The sequence below is a fragment of the Vanellus vanellus genome (genome assembly GCF_965231255.1).
Source record: "Vanellus vanellus genome assembly, chromosome: 6".
Classification (NCBI taxonomy): domain Eukaryota; kingdom Metazoa; phylum Chordata; class Aves; order Charadriiformes; family Charadriidae; genus Vanellus; species Vanellus vanellus.
The window spans coordinates 30,950,130-30,965,544 of NC_138911.1; the positions used below are offsets into that span (position 1 = coordinate 30,950,130).

The window sequence follows — 15,415 nt, forward strand, 5'->3', positions numbered from 1 at the left end:
TCTTACGCATTAATGCTATGTCATACTGCTTTACCAGTCAATGCAAGCTCATGCTGCTTAGCAAGTCTCAATATTTTTAATGCTAATACACAAATTATGGTTAACTTCAATTATGATTCTAAGCCTTCATCTTTTTCATACTGAAATGAAACTGGGAATACTAAACTATGAGAAGTCCCCTTTCTCTAGTGACATTTTCAATTAGCTATGACCCCCAATAATTCCCATCTTTGCTTTGTATACTGCAAGCAGTGGAACAATTCATTATTTGTTCAATCCCCAAGTAGAAATTTGACTCTCTCTAGATGGCCTTTTCTCACATTAAAATCATTTAAGGTAGTCTAAATTTTAATAGGTGTTTCCAATTCGAAATCTACCTGGTACTGATTGTAGGAACACATGAAAAAAAAAAAAAGAGATTTTAATTTTAGTTTTGAAAGAAGCAAAAATCTGTTTTCTAGATTTTATAATCCTATCTTTTTCAAGAGGAAATCGCTCTGAAAAAGTAAATCTATCTTGAAGAACATCCAGAGATGCTTGGTGCTCCAGATCATAACCTGAATAACAGCTCTTTAAATATTCCTCTCTCTAATTTTACCTCTTTTAAGTGGGACAATATGTCTTCCTCAATAGAGTATTCCTGACTATTCCTGAACAAGATCTATTCTTATTCCCTGACTTGATCTTTCAAAATATTTTTTAGAATGTTGTGTATAGCAGTATGACCAGCATATGCCTACTACCGGACTGTGCAGAGCAACTGAAAATGTTAAACTTTGCAAATGACTGCTACAATGCAGTCACTTTTATGAAGACAAGGCTTATTCACCTGCTGAAGTTGTGCTTTTGAGATGCGAATGACAGGGGGGAACTTGTTGCCACAGGGAATGACAGGAAGCTGCCTACGACCAGTTGAGCGGGAGGAAGAGGAGTGGCTCTCAGCTGATTGACTCCTTGGTAAACCAGCCTCTTTCAGAGGGTCCGAGTGGATGGATAGATAGGCTACAGGGCTCATGGTGCGGAGGATGGGACTTGAAATTCTTGGAGTGGAGAAATGCAGCATATGAGATGAGTTGAGCTGTGAGAACAACATGGCGGGGAAGAAAATAAGGTTTAAAAATCAACATTTTAATAATTCTTGTTTATGTCTTGCCTATATCCATTTTCTTAGAAGACCATATTCACAACTCCCTCACAGGCTAAAAGCTGATAATTTAACAGGTATCTTTAGTCTTCACATTTTCCATCAATTTTTAAAAATCTAGTATTAAAATCAGAAGTGAGCATCCTTTCTATAGCTGCCTCCCACCTTCATTCATTCAGTCAGTAACAATCTAGGGCAAATTTAATAAACTAACGCAGTCTGTTCCAAAGACATTGTGTACACAAACCAGTTGATTCTTGACTGGTCCTTGCAAAGGCTTAGCACATCCATGCAACAACATTGTTTTCTGAGATTACTACATTTTTAGCATATACACCCATTCAGGCTTTACAAATGTTACTGTACAACTACGGCTATAGTGGTGTATATTAAGAACTGAAGCTGACAGGATTAATCAGTAAGATTAGTGCTAAACAATTTTGATGAAATTTCCCAAATATGAGATTGAACTGGAAGGATACACTGGCCTGGAAAATACATTGCTTCATCTTGAGCCACGTCACTCAAGCATTTAGAAAAAAAAAGAGCAGGAACTGCAAAGTCAAAGTGTTCCAAACCTATAATTCTGGAGAAAGTACTAATAAACCTATAGCTTTGACATACAACTCTGAAATCAAATTATTTCTTTGCAAGACATTTCCCAGTGCTGAATAAATATCTGATGGTGACACATCTAAATACCTGTAAATGAGATTGATATATACAGTTGGAGATTCTTTGTTCCAAGTATATTTAGACAAAATCATGAAGAGTAAAGATATGGAAACTTTTTGCAAGCTTCATGAAGGGGATTTTCTGTTTCCTACCAGGGCATTTGCAATTCTAACCTGTATTCCTTGGAAACAGAGAGCACCTATCAAGCATTTCAGTTTCCAAGCAAAAGGTATTTTCAATTGTGTCAATCCTAAATTCAGCCCCCAAAATGCATAGCTGTCTCTCAACTGGAAAAAAAAAATATTTCCAGAGTCTCATGAAAGCAGCAGCTGAGGATAGAAGGTACATGAAAATCAAATTATGTAGAACCCTGTAATAAATGGAAATTTAAGAGCAGGGTTTTGACAAAACATAATAGTACCTCAATGTACAAAATGCTAATTTCAGCAATATTTCTTAATAATAAAAATAGATTCATATAGTCAAATCTCTTCTATAATCATGCATATGTATATATGCTATTAGGCTGTCAACCAAATGTGACCAGAGCAAACCGATGTTTAACTTAAACTGAAGATGAAAATGAAATTAACTGTTACATATTCAATTACTTCAATATCTCCCTGACAAACATATGTTGCAAAGTTTTGTGCATGCACTGTATGGAATTCACTGCAATTCAATACACACACGGTAAATTAATGAGGTCATGGTTCAACGACACAGCAAGTCCAGCTTTAGGCTCTTAGTAACAGATCAAGGGAAAGAAAACTGGGGCTGTATGATGCAAAGTGCTATTCCAGTATATAAATTCACTGTTAGTCTAGATCAGGTCAAATTCTTTCGACAGATTAACTTCATACCAGCTGATATTACAGCGAGTCAGGTACTGTCTGTCCTCCTGCAGCCAAAGTCAACATCAAGCCATTATGAAAGCAGAAAGTCAGCAGATATACCCTAGCATCCTCTGAACAGCTGAACAGAAATGTGACCCTGAGCCCATGACTGAGCCAGATCAAACTGGTATTTGCTGGTAGCACACAGAATCTGTATTGCAACTGGAAAACCATGACTGATAACATGAAAATTAGTTCTCTTACCTGCAGGTTTTTTTCATAATAGACAGCATATTTTGCTGTAATTTTTTATGCCTGAAACTTGCTCATCCCCAAGTCAGTAACTTAAACATTTTTCCCTCTTATTTTTTGAGTTCAGGTTTCCTTCCTGAACTGCTACAACCTTACGTTCTTATTAGAATGCTGACGCTGTGTGAAACAGGTAAGAAATGGTATTACCATCAATTACAGTAAGTCCATGTACAGACACAATTTCAGGAAGAACATTTATCTACAAATGGAAGGACTGCAGACCAGCAATTTCTTTCTTTCAGGAGAAAATGAAATTATGGGTGAGCATATGAACCTTTAGTTTCTCATACAGAAACATCCTTGCTACTACTTACTACTTAAATAGTGAGTAATAAAGCCCTGAACGAAAGAAAAAATAAAGAAGAATCAAAGTAAAAATGAAAAACAAAAAAAATACATAAAAAAACTATTTTATTCATTCACTGTTGAAGTAATTGCTTGCATATTTAACAAACCGATCAGAATAAGCTCAAAGAACATAATTCCTCCTACTTGCTCCTCCGTGACACTGAAGCAGGTGACTAGAAATCCATATGGGAGGCATATTCATAAGCACGATGACCATGAATGCTGACATGTCCTAGAGTTTCAAGCCGTTTGAAATGAATAAACTGTTTCAGAAATTATGTTAAGCTATTATACTACTATAATTTCAACATCTATTTTTAATCTGTTTTAGTAATTTGATTTATGGTCCTAAACTTACATTCTTGGATGCCAGCCTGCTCTTAGTAACTGGTGCAATATAATTACATCACCAGAAAAGTAAAATATGACCCTTTGCCATTATTTGTATTGTCAGGAAGGTGCTACCTAGACAAAATTACTAAAGAATAAGAACATCTGATCCACAAACAAGGATCACATTCAAAGAACAGTTTCAGGTGGGTAAATGCTTTGAGGAAGAAGGAAAAGGACTCTACCAAACAGCTCTCTAAGGTCACCAGGACTCAGGAATAGAGAGAACTACTGTATGAAGAGGCATACACTCACCTAGAAGAACAGCTAGGTTCCAGTACCCACCTCAAGGAATATTTAAGTATCTTTTATGAAGTGGAATACCATCGATGAAGGACAGAAAGAACAACTCACCTCCAAATATCCTCCTGGGCTTTGTTTGGCTTTCAAGGACTAATAAAGTAGATGGAAGACTAATAAAGTAGATGGAAGACTAATAAAGTAGATGGAAGTAGATGGAAGACAAATTGCCATCACAGTTGGAATAGACACACTGCATAGACACACTCTGTTCCCAGTTTCTAAATCAGCCAAATTATTTTGATTTTCTTTATTACCAGTTCAGTTTATATTTTCAATTCCACATGATTCACCTTCAAAACATTAAGTTCCTCCCTGCCGTTCATCTTGCCCTCACAGCACTACTTGCCCTTCCAGGATAACATAAACCATACTCATTTCCCCCATTTTTGAGGTCATGACAAATATCCCTTAACCTGCTTCTAAAGCCAAACTAAAATATAATCTTACCCCAGTGTCTACTTCAACCAGAATTTCTTCCAATACATCTTATAATTAATTGACCTTGTTTATAACTATTTCTGCTCCAGTGCTCAGAAGCTTCTTCTTTATTTGCACTGTAGTACGTGATATTTATATTGTTGTCCTGAAGTGGGGTCATTTACCTGGTGTGCAAGATGCCAATGTACACAATATCCCCTCTACTTTCACTTTTAAGTAAAACAGCTATTTCCCCAGAAAGAACCAAGTTTGTATAAAGTGGGATAGTGCATCTGCATACAAAATAACAAGCTGTTTTTTAATGGCTTTCAAAATAAAAACACCTGATAATTAGTATTTTGTACAGGACTAAAAGTTACTCTTGTCTGTTTTAGTAAAACTAACATTAAAATACAAAAATGGAACATCTGAAAACAACTGAGCAATTTAATTTTAATTTTTCACCTTTACAAGTTTCTAAACCATCAAAAACTCTTTCATGCAACTAATATTTCAACTTAAATCTCAAAAAAAATCTTCTGTTGTTTAACACAGTTCTGTAATTTCAGTCATGCAAAATTAATCTTCTATAAACTACATAATTCACTAAGTATGATATCTAAATATAACCTTGTATGAAAGGTACAATTTTGCATTTTCCGTAAGAACCTAGGTGTATTTGAAATTTTACTGTACAGCTATTGTTAATTACATTGAGTAGTTAATTTTCACCATAAAGAATATTCCACACCTTATAATAAATGAGTGGTTGGTGACACTTTTCTTTTTCTAATGAGCTGGCTGTAACTTTCACAAAACACACTAATAAACTAGGTTTCTTGGCTCAAAGGAGCTTGAAAGAATTGTGCTTTATACCGTAGATAACACAATATCTACTGAGAAAAGGGGAGAGAAAACCAGGAGCTGCTTCCTAGTCACTTAACCATTAATCGCACTTCCTCCTTAAGTAAAGCCAAAGAGGTTTTTATTTAGAATCAGTGACAGAGGAGAAAATAACTGTGCAAATGAGAATTCTTTAGAAAAGATGGAGAAACACAAAAAGAAGAGGATGCAATTGAAGCAAAGCAATTTGTCTTAGTGAAGAGGAAACCCTAGGAGCAAAGCAGTAGTAGCAAAATTATCTTGGAAGTGAGAAGTGGCAACAATTTATAAAAGCCAACAAGTTGTAAAAGTATCATTAGAAATTTCAGAAGAAACAGGAAGAAACAAAGAGAATTCCAAAAGAAAACACTACATTAATGATGGTGAGAACAACTAACTCTGTTTCTTTAATTTCGGCCATTTACGCTTTTCCTGAAACACATGAAACATCATAGCACAGTATTTTCCATATTCATTGCAATTTTATGTTTATGTACTGCAAATACAATAAATATATATTTGCATGCATATCTCACTGATTAGGAATCACTGCATAAGGAACTTTTTATATATATAAAAACGCACATATTATTTTTTTTATTGAGGCCAGTTTTGTGGATCATATCTGCAGAACTAATAGACACTTCCATGGGAGAATGTAAACACTCATATAACAGAACATGGAAGATCATTCTTCAAGAATCAAGTCCCATATCTGACGAAACTAGGAGTTTCTGCTACACAACTGTGTTTTACTCACTGCCTTTTCCCTTACTATCTCCTCATAGAATTCTGAATAAAGAGAGGTTCAATAAAACGACGACGATTTCTCTTACCGGAGTGAGTGCTCCTTCTGCTTGAGCTTCCATAGGACTTGTAGGGGTGGCTGCAAGAAGCTGTCCAGCAGCTCCAGATAGAAGTTCCAATTTATCTGTAAGCTGTTCGGAAGCAGCAGGATGACACTCCATGGCTAGAACAAACTCCACCCCTGAGGTTTGGTTCTTGGCATGGACACTGTTTCCTGCCCAACCACCTTGTCTGGGCTGCTCTTCTGGAGGGGACTCCTCTAGAACTTGCAGTACCTCCGGCTCTTCATCTGAGGGACTTCCAGTCGTTTTGTGCCCTAAAGCCTCATTTGTCCTGAAGTCCTGCAAGTCCCGTTCCTTATCTATTATCACCCATTCCTTAGAATCAACCTCTTGCCTGCAGGAGCTTAAGTTGACAGCTACAAATCCATTGCTAATAACACCATCAACGTGTTCTGGGGAACTAGCTGACACAGGCTTTGAAGCATCTGGAAGATATTCTTCATCATAGTGCCAAACATGGTCCATGCGGGCAGTCACAGGAGTAGGAATGGGTGTTTTCTGAGAAAGAGGAGGAACAGCAGCAACAGGAGTCTCTGCCGCAGCATTCAAGTCTTTCTGCATCTTCTCCAAACTTAAGAAAAGAAGTTAATATCTCAATTAGTTAAGAATTAATTAAATCATGTAAGCTACATTTGAGCTTTTTCAGTAGATTCACATAAAAATTTGTTGTCATATTTTAGAATAATCTACAATGGTTGAAAGATCCACAATTTGAGACAAATAACTGACATCAACTAAAAACAGGGGGATGGTCTTAGAAGCTTGCAAATATTGTAAGTGTAATCGTAATGTACCTTATTGTATTGTAAACGCAATTACCAGAAGGGAGAACAGTAAGTGGATACCAACTCAGTGGTGAGGCTACCACCAGATGTTACTGTACTTAATTTATGCTACAAAGCAGAGACTTAAAGCAGAACAGAAGAAACAGATGTCTCCATCACCCGTTAGTTGATGCCCTCAAGAAGAATGTTATTGTTTTGATTGATTCCTTATTTATGCTTTGCATAACTTGCTTCATCAAACAAACTCCAATTCCTAACCACTCCCTGATGTATTTAGAAGCCCCACTCAGCCTCTACCTTTCAGTCAGATTTCACTGTGTCCTTCTCCACTTATTCTTTCTACACACAGGCAAATTGATTTGATCTGTTCTCATACATCTGCCTCTTTTCTACCTTCAAATTCCATTTTAAGACCTTTGATTTCTCTCAATATTTTTTTTATGTTGGTGCAACGCCTTTGGGCATAACTAAACCTGCTGCATGCAGGTAGATTTCTAAATTTACTTCCTAACTCCACTTCTTGTAAACTATCCTTCTCACGTCATCTGATCTAATAGCATGTTACCTCTATTGAACACCTGATGTCATCATTCTTAGTTAGGATGAGTTGTACTGACTGTCTAGAGTATCCCACTGAAGAAAAAGGTAATAAACATCAGTGTTACACCACTAGGTCTTGAAATAAAAAAAATTCTCAGTGCTGGAAGTCCGACTTTAACTATATATTAACAATAATCTTTTTTAAAGAAGCTGCCAAGTACTGAAATCCATTAATCGAGCAATTATTATGAACACAGTAAATACTTCGCTGTAGCTTGCATAAGCATAACTCAGCAGCTCCATTCCTGGTTTTCACACAGCAGAGGAAAGATGATGGTATCTCAAACTACATAACGTGAAAAGATCTAAGCATAAGAATAAAATAATTTCTTTACCAGGTCTCAAGAAATTTATCAGTGTCTGGCTTTGACTCCAATGTCAGACGCTTCTCCAGTTCAAAGCTGTGAATTGAACGTAACTTTCGCACGAGTGGGACATCTCTCTCTAGCTGGGTGGTCTCTGAGCGAACACGAATTGGAGAACCCAGACTCGGTGCATTAAGCATTCCATTCACTGGCCCATGGCTGTTTTCTTCCTCTGTGGCAGCCTGCGCAAAAAGTAAAATCAAAACGTAACTCACTAGGAGCAGCAAAACAGAGGAAGGCAAGGTACTACATAGTGAATATTATCCAGGTTATCAGCCTGTGATAAGCAAATTTTTATTTGGAATGCTCCTTAAGTTCATGCCATTGTTAAGGTAGTTCAGACATGCTCTTCAGCATGCACACCTACAACAGACAAAATACTAATAATATACTAGTTCTGGACAGGTCTGAGAACAGGAGTATCAAAAACCCAGTACTACATCTAAATTTACTCTGACATTTCATACCCATCTCTGAGATCTTCTTTAATATTAGTCTGAAACCAGTCACTTGGTAGCATCTTCAGTTTGCTTTACAGTCAAGTTCTCTTATTAAAGAGAAGTTAGCTTCCAAGCTGTCTTTATGATTCTCTGGACCATATAACACTGTTATACACTAAGTCTACTACATATTTCTGTGACTTAGAACTACATTTTAGTCCAACTGCACTCCATCTTGTATACTAACTGGACATGATTTAGAGCCGGGAAATCATGACCATCCTTGGTTTCAACAGGTATAACTAACAGAAATTGCCTTTGTTTAAACCAGAACAATCTCCTTTCTCCCTCTTTGGTACATTTGAAGCAAACACATTTGAAAATAGGGACCATGCCTTATTCTTTCCCACAATAAATTTTTTTCTACTAAACAAGAAGTAGCAGCCTCAAAACTAGACAGCTCTCCTAGCTAAAGAACATTTCAGTACCAGATCCCTCTTCATGTTCAAAACATTTTTATATCAGGAAACAGGGCTACATTTGTCCCCGTATGAAATGATGTGATTGTGAGCAAGGGAGTCAGGAACCACTTCTCAGAGACCACTTTTCAAAATTAAGCAGCGTTCTTTTCTAAAGACTACCCCATGAACCTCTCTGGATCAGTACAAAGGTATCATATCTTACAGAGACAAAAACACCAAGTGAATCAAATGGATACTGCCAATTACACTGCCAGTCTGTCAACTGAAGAATAACATTAAACTAGTTTTTGTATATTCGGTATCTAAGTTCTCGATATGCAAGATGCAGGAAATTTGCTTTGGTTTCATTCAGTGAGCAAGAATCATGTCTGAGGAACAGGAATATGAATAAACTACAAAGAATTTCAAATTATCAGCAATCTACTATTCATCATAAAGACCTGATAAAGGGACACAAGGCCCAAAAGCTTTTCTGCTTGTTCCAGTATATAAATCACTCTAATAAAATGTGTTAACTCTACCATAAATCTTGTTTTCTTAGACCGTTCTGGCTAACCAACATTAGTAAGACTGCATTATTAACCGTTATGCGCACTATGGGAACAGGAAAGTGTTCAAAGATGGTCTTCACAATGCAGATTTGTAAGTACCTTACAGATCCCTAGTTTTATTTTGTTTCTGTTTGCATCCATTTCTTCCCAAACGTCTTTTTCTTGAGGACGCTGATGCCCAGGGGATCCGGGTAGTTTCTCTGGTGAGACACCAACAGGAATACCATTCTCTCCATCACTGAGCTGTTCATCAGGAAACACTTCATCTGTGTTTTCTCTCAGCAAATCTCCTGGGATAGGAGTGGCATTGGCAATCCTACAAAAGTAGTTCAAAAAAAATATCAGAAACGTAAAAATTTTGAGACTTTTGAAGATGTAAAAATTTTGAGACTTTGAAATTTTGTGTTTCCTGAAATTATTTTCTACTCTATTAAAAGGAAGAAACAAAAAATTACAAGCAAAAGCATGCTTCTGCAGAAAACTAAATCTTGTAAATTATTTAATATAAAAAACTTACTTCTTGGCTTTCACAATTTGTGTTTCTTTAATTCAGGCACATAACAAAAGGTGTAAATCAAAACCCAATCACTTAAAAGCTGGTTTTTTTAATATTTTTGAAGCAACTTCTGAGAAAAATTGGTAAGAGATCATATCTAGGCTCAGCTTTGCTCCTGACTCTTCTACACGTATTTTTCTATTCAAAAAAATTAATGGCAACTTTCATAACAGTTTCCTTTTCCCCAAAATTTGGTAGAATAACAAAACATACTATGCGAGGAAGAGCGATCACTCAGCAAACTACATGCAGTTTTAATCACTATTCTTATCAAAGTGCTATTTTGGTCCAATTATTGATAATCAAAACATAACCATAATGCTAACAAGACATGACATTTTAATTAAAGTTCTGTAGTTCCATTGACTTGGGGCTAAATAGGACTAAGGCTTAACTCAATATCTGAAACTGAAGCAGTGCTATTCCTAAAAAGTGAAATGTCAGATGGACAATTAAAAGTCATTCCTTTACAGTCACCAAAATTGTTAACTGCAGCCAAGACTATCAATAACTCCAGTGTGATGCGTAGTGTGACAAAGGGACTGAATCACATGCAAAATCCTTGTCAACTTCAGTGTGTTCAATAGTGCACACTGTACACCTGTGTAATATTAACACCAGTTAATGTCTTGACTGACATTTATTGTAATACTTTTTTTTTTTTAATTACCTTGAAATACTGGAAATTTAATACATTCGACATGAAATTCTGGCATTTTTCAGCCTCACTATGCTGTCAAAACTCCCACGTCACAACCTTCGTTACTCTTCGATAAAAAGTTGACCCACTCAAGGTCCAGAACAGGCACAAAGTCTTCCTCCTCACCCATAAGCACCTCTTATATTCTCCAATCTCCTGAGATGAGTATGGGTACTATTAAACATCACATCTCGTCCAACTTACTTAATTACAGAAAGTCTCAAAGACCACATTAAATATTATTTTAAACAAGACCAAAAATCTACTTCCAAATTTCCTATAAAGATCCATTAATTTTTCAAAGTTACAAGGAAATTGCTGCTTACAGAAAACAATGGGTTTATTTCCAGGCAGTTAAACTCAGGACACATCATTTGTTTTCACAAAATATGATTTAGCAAAGGATGGACTAACATATTTACATGCAATTTCCTGAGCTACTTTTTTTTATTGCTATAAATTTAGGACTGCAGTACTATCTTTCAGGATAGTATAAACAGGAACCCTGAAAAGGGAAATACTTCAAATGCTCCCAGACCTCTATTCCTCTATTTATTCAACATCCTGCAGAAAAAAAACTAAATTATGGAGATAATTTCCCATTGGTACTCTGCGGCTGCTTTTTAAGTGACCACAATGTGCATACATACCCAATCGCAGCCGGAGTAAGACGAGTGTGTAACTGAGGCGTGGTTGAAGTCGTCGTTGTTGTCAGCGAGCCGTCAGTTCCACTCTTCTCCCAGTCAAAAGGGTCACTTTCAATAACCCCAAATGTTTTCATGCTATTGTCAAACACAGACATGAGAAGCTAAAAATAAAGAAAAAAGTTAATAAGCTTCATTTTTTGTCTAAGAAACCAAGCAATTAAAAAATATCCTCCTGCAATACTTGAACATGCCTCCTTTTTAAGATTTTGACTGACAACAATTTTCAAAACAAAGGACACAGTTCTTTATATTAACCATTTCTCATTTTCCGAGGTTACAAATTCAAGATATGCAAAATTCTGTTTTAGTAAAAAAAAAAAAAAATCCCAAACACATCTGTAAAACACATCAGTAAAGAGAGGCAATAGGTTTCCATAAAAAGACAGAAAGACACATACACACACACAGAGGCAAGACTACATTGCTGCAGAATAGCATCCAATGGCTCTCCAGCAGAGGAAGATAAAAGAGTATGTTCGGTTACACCATTAGAAACCAAGGAAATGAATAAGGAGTACTTAGGGAATGATACCGATTTGCTAATTCATACATTTCTGTCATTTAGAACCACGTATCATTTACTTTATCTACTGCTGACATTCATCCCACAGAAATGTCACGCTGGGAGCTTTCCACCTTCATCTTATGCTATGAAAAAACATCTCGAACAATTTGTGTCCATGACAGTGAAAGAAATCGCATCTACCTTCCCCTCCCTGTGAAATAACTTTGTCTCATTCTAATCACTGATGGGAAGGCTGTGCCCATATCACATCATCTCTTACTCTGTAACACTTCTAAAATTATTTTTTTTTCCCTAAAAGCTAAAACTCTAGGTTTCATCAATCTAGCATGCTGACAATTTTTCTTTGGCCTCCTTTAAAAACACATACACTTTGGCAACTTAAAACGGATGGGAAGTTTGAATAATTTTTCTTGTATAAAGAAATTTTATCCTTTTATCTGTTTCATCCTTACTCTCAAGAACCTTCAGTGTGCCATCTATCCTAGTCAGTTCTGAAACCCTACTGAACTGCACAAAGCCATAGTTCACCCTCTGTCCTGTACATAGTCTCCTTTATTCTCTTCTTCCTCTAAACATTAAGCAGTCTCTCTGACATAATTTTTTAAGGTCATTCTCCTTTGAATCTTTTTTACAATTTCTGCTACAATGCAAATACAAACTCAAATGTTTAATGATGTCAGGAGGCTGAGGCAATGTGTGCATCAATACCTGAATAAAATAAACATATCTGACACTGCCAAATGAAAAGTGGATTCCGGGCCTATGTCACGAACTTTTTAGACTGTAAACTCTTCAAAGCAGGGATCTTGACCATGTACATTCTCGTTCAGTGCCTAACCATGCATACAAAGAATGATACATATCGAAGGTATGAATAGCATTGCTACAACAACTACTACTTAAGAGAGACCGGAACTTAAATGACCATGGAAAGTAAAGCGCTTTCTCACCTCTCTAAATAAAACCATCCTGCTCTGCTCTAAAGCACATGAGCAAGACCCTGTCGGAAGGCTCAGGTTGCAGCTACACAACTGCAAACGCTCCATGACCAACCAGAGGACTGTAAATTACTGGGCTCTCTCTATCATGGAGAAACTCTGGCCTGGTGTCACGTTAATCCCTGAGTGCCTGTGCTATGTTAGGTCACAGGAAAAGGCTTTGCAAAAATATGCCTGTGTATATGTTTTATCATTCAGGACATATAAAGTAAATAAAACATATTTACCAGTCTAAAATCAAGGTTTTTCTACGCAACATCAACATTTCTGCAATCAGTAAATTTTACCGTAGAAGAAAAAAATAAATCTGATTCATCTTTATAACTAGGCTCATAAAACACTCAAAACTTTCTTAATCATATTCCTCACTTAATTGTAAACTATAGGATAAATTCCACGGAAATTTGTAATAGAAAAGAAAAAAAAATCAAGGTATTTATTTTTTGGGAACACTGAACATTTTCCGTATTTGTAATAAGATTTTTTTACATTCAAATTTTTTGCACAAAAATTTATTTCTTATTTTTATTTTTTGCAAATGTGCAGAAGAACATACCAGTACATTCGGAAAAATTCACTTACTAACAGGAAATTAGTTACGTCTTGAGATTTTCAGTTCTTATTTCAAATCTTATATATCTTGATTTCTCTGTCAATCTTAGCAAGTAAAGCACAGGAATCTTTATCAAAGTTACAATTCCAGAATTAGTCAGAATGATTTATTTACTCATTTGAACCAATTCAGCTTGCACACCAGCAGAAATCCATTCCTTCTGGTTTTGCTGAGTTAGTGAGTTGAACAAATGCAGAGAAGCAGATGGGTAATGCAAGAGGGAAACTGCCAGGAACGTGTGTTTGTGGGAGCCAGAGGGAAGGCACTCTGGGACAACTTGTCGTGGTGTTCCACTTCTCCCACAGTTCATGAGAGTGAAAGAACTCTCAGTGTCTCCCTCCCTGCTTTCCCTGGGCATTCCTTTGACACTGGTACAGAACAAAGTTCTGTCTTTCAGTTTTACTCATTGTTAAATCATGGGTCAACACTCAGTGAATAAGCCATATATTCTAAAGCGTATCCTCTCAGCACCTATCACCTTATCACTGAGCTGAGGCTGTCCATTTCAGCAGGCAATACTCTCTTAAAGAAAAACGACTCTTTCTCTGGTGATCTCTGCAGGCAAATCCTCAGTCTTAAAAACACACCATGGCTGCACGTTGTGCTCTAGCTGTATATATTGTAGGTGCTGAGCTGCAGAGTTTGGAAAACTGATGGAATGACTCACGGAGAAAACAATCTGATCGCTTTAACTTAAGGAGCACCCAATAGAGGCTACGATAGAAGGACAGCACCTGATCCTAACAGAATACTGACTGCAAAGCAACAGCCAATTGTTTTTAGGAACATAACTGCCTTACTCTTCCCAAATGGAAAACAAAATAACATCGTTGAACCACAAAGTTTCTGTGGCACTAGATGGTCATTAAAATAACTTTGCGGTGGCACAATCCATAATCACTACCAAGACTACACAATGAAATCAAAGGAAATTGAAGATGAAACAGCATAACATTCTGCTATTTAAAAATCAGAAAGACAAAATAGTAAAAATGTTTACCTGGTAATCAGGCTTTGTAAAGTAATCTAAATTAGAAATGTGATCCAGAAAGATGTTGAATTCTTGAGGAAGGTGTTTCAACATAAGTCTGTGCTCGTACCTTTCTTTAATGGAGCCCACTTGCTCCTAGGAGTAAATAACACACTAACATTAACACACCCTCATTCTCTGCTGCAACATATTCACCTTGTGTCTTACAGCCATTCAATACACTACCTGGGCAGAAAGATGGGTAAGTACATTACACTGAATAGTACTACCATTCTACATCAGATAGCAAGTTAAGAGATTCTGTCGTTGCCCTCAGTACACTTGCAAAATAATGTACAAACTTCAAATTCAATATGAAAAGCCATTTAATTTTCTGCTGTGTTTGAATGCTGCCTGATATCAAGGACTCTCATTAGACACTCGACCCTTCTAAAAAGCATGTTTTAGAGATTTAAATATCTTGTTGCATCATCTGAAGTTCAGTCACTTTTTGGTGTATAGTTTGTCATCCCAGTATATTGCGTAAGATTAGTAAATCCTGTTTAGTGTAACATCAGTAAATCAAACCCAAAAAAGACACACAACCTACATACTACATTGTCATCTACCAATGGATAAACAACATCAGAGAGTAATATTGTTTCATTCTAATTTCAAAAGAAATTGAAAGAAGTAATAATAGGCTAATTAGACTTTGTTTCTTTGCATACCTCACCTATGATACATGACTAAAGGCACTACTGCATATTGACTTCTGTTCACCAGCAAATAAGAAATGCCCACTTCACAAATAATCAAAATAGATAAGAAATTCTAAATGTGTGATAGGTGAAATCAAAAAGTATTCAAGTGAAAACAGGAAAATGAAATAAGTGGCATATATACACTTACTTTTGCATTTTAAAACATTTGCAAACTAGAAGCA

The 15,415-nt window shown here is 36.3% G+C and overlaps 1 protein-coding gene across 1 annotated transcript in view; it reads right to left on the minus strand.

The window, feature by feature from the left end:
- Window positions 1-15,415, minus strand: part of TTBK2 (tau tubulin kinase 2) — a gene marked incomplete at its 5' end in the record, with an annotated part of 77,389 nt that overhangs the window by 19,992 nt on the left and 41,982 nt on the right. Inside the window, 5 exons of the mRNA XM_082484917.1 lie at window positions 6,144-6,747; window positions 7,897-8,108; window positions 9,499-9,715; window positions 11,306-11,463; window positions 14,500-14,625. Coding sequence (XP_082341043.1) covers window positions 6,144-6,747; window positions 7,897-8,108; window positions 9,499-9,715; window positions 11,306-11,463; window positions 14,500-14,625 — 1,317 coding nt within the window. The remainder of the gene's footprint in view (window positions 1-6,143; window positions 6,748-7,896; window positions 8,109-9,498; window positions 9,716-11,305; window positions 11,464-14,499; window positions 14,626-15,415) is intronic.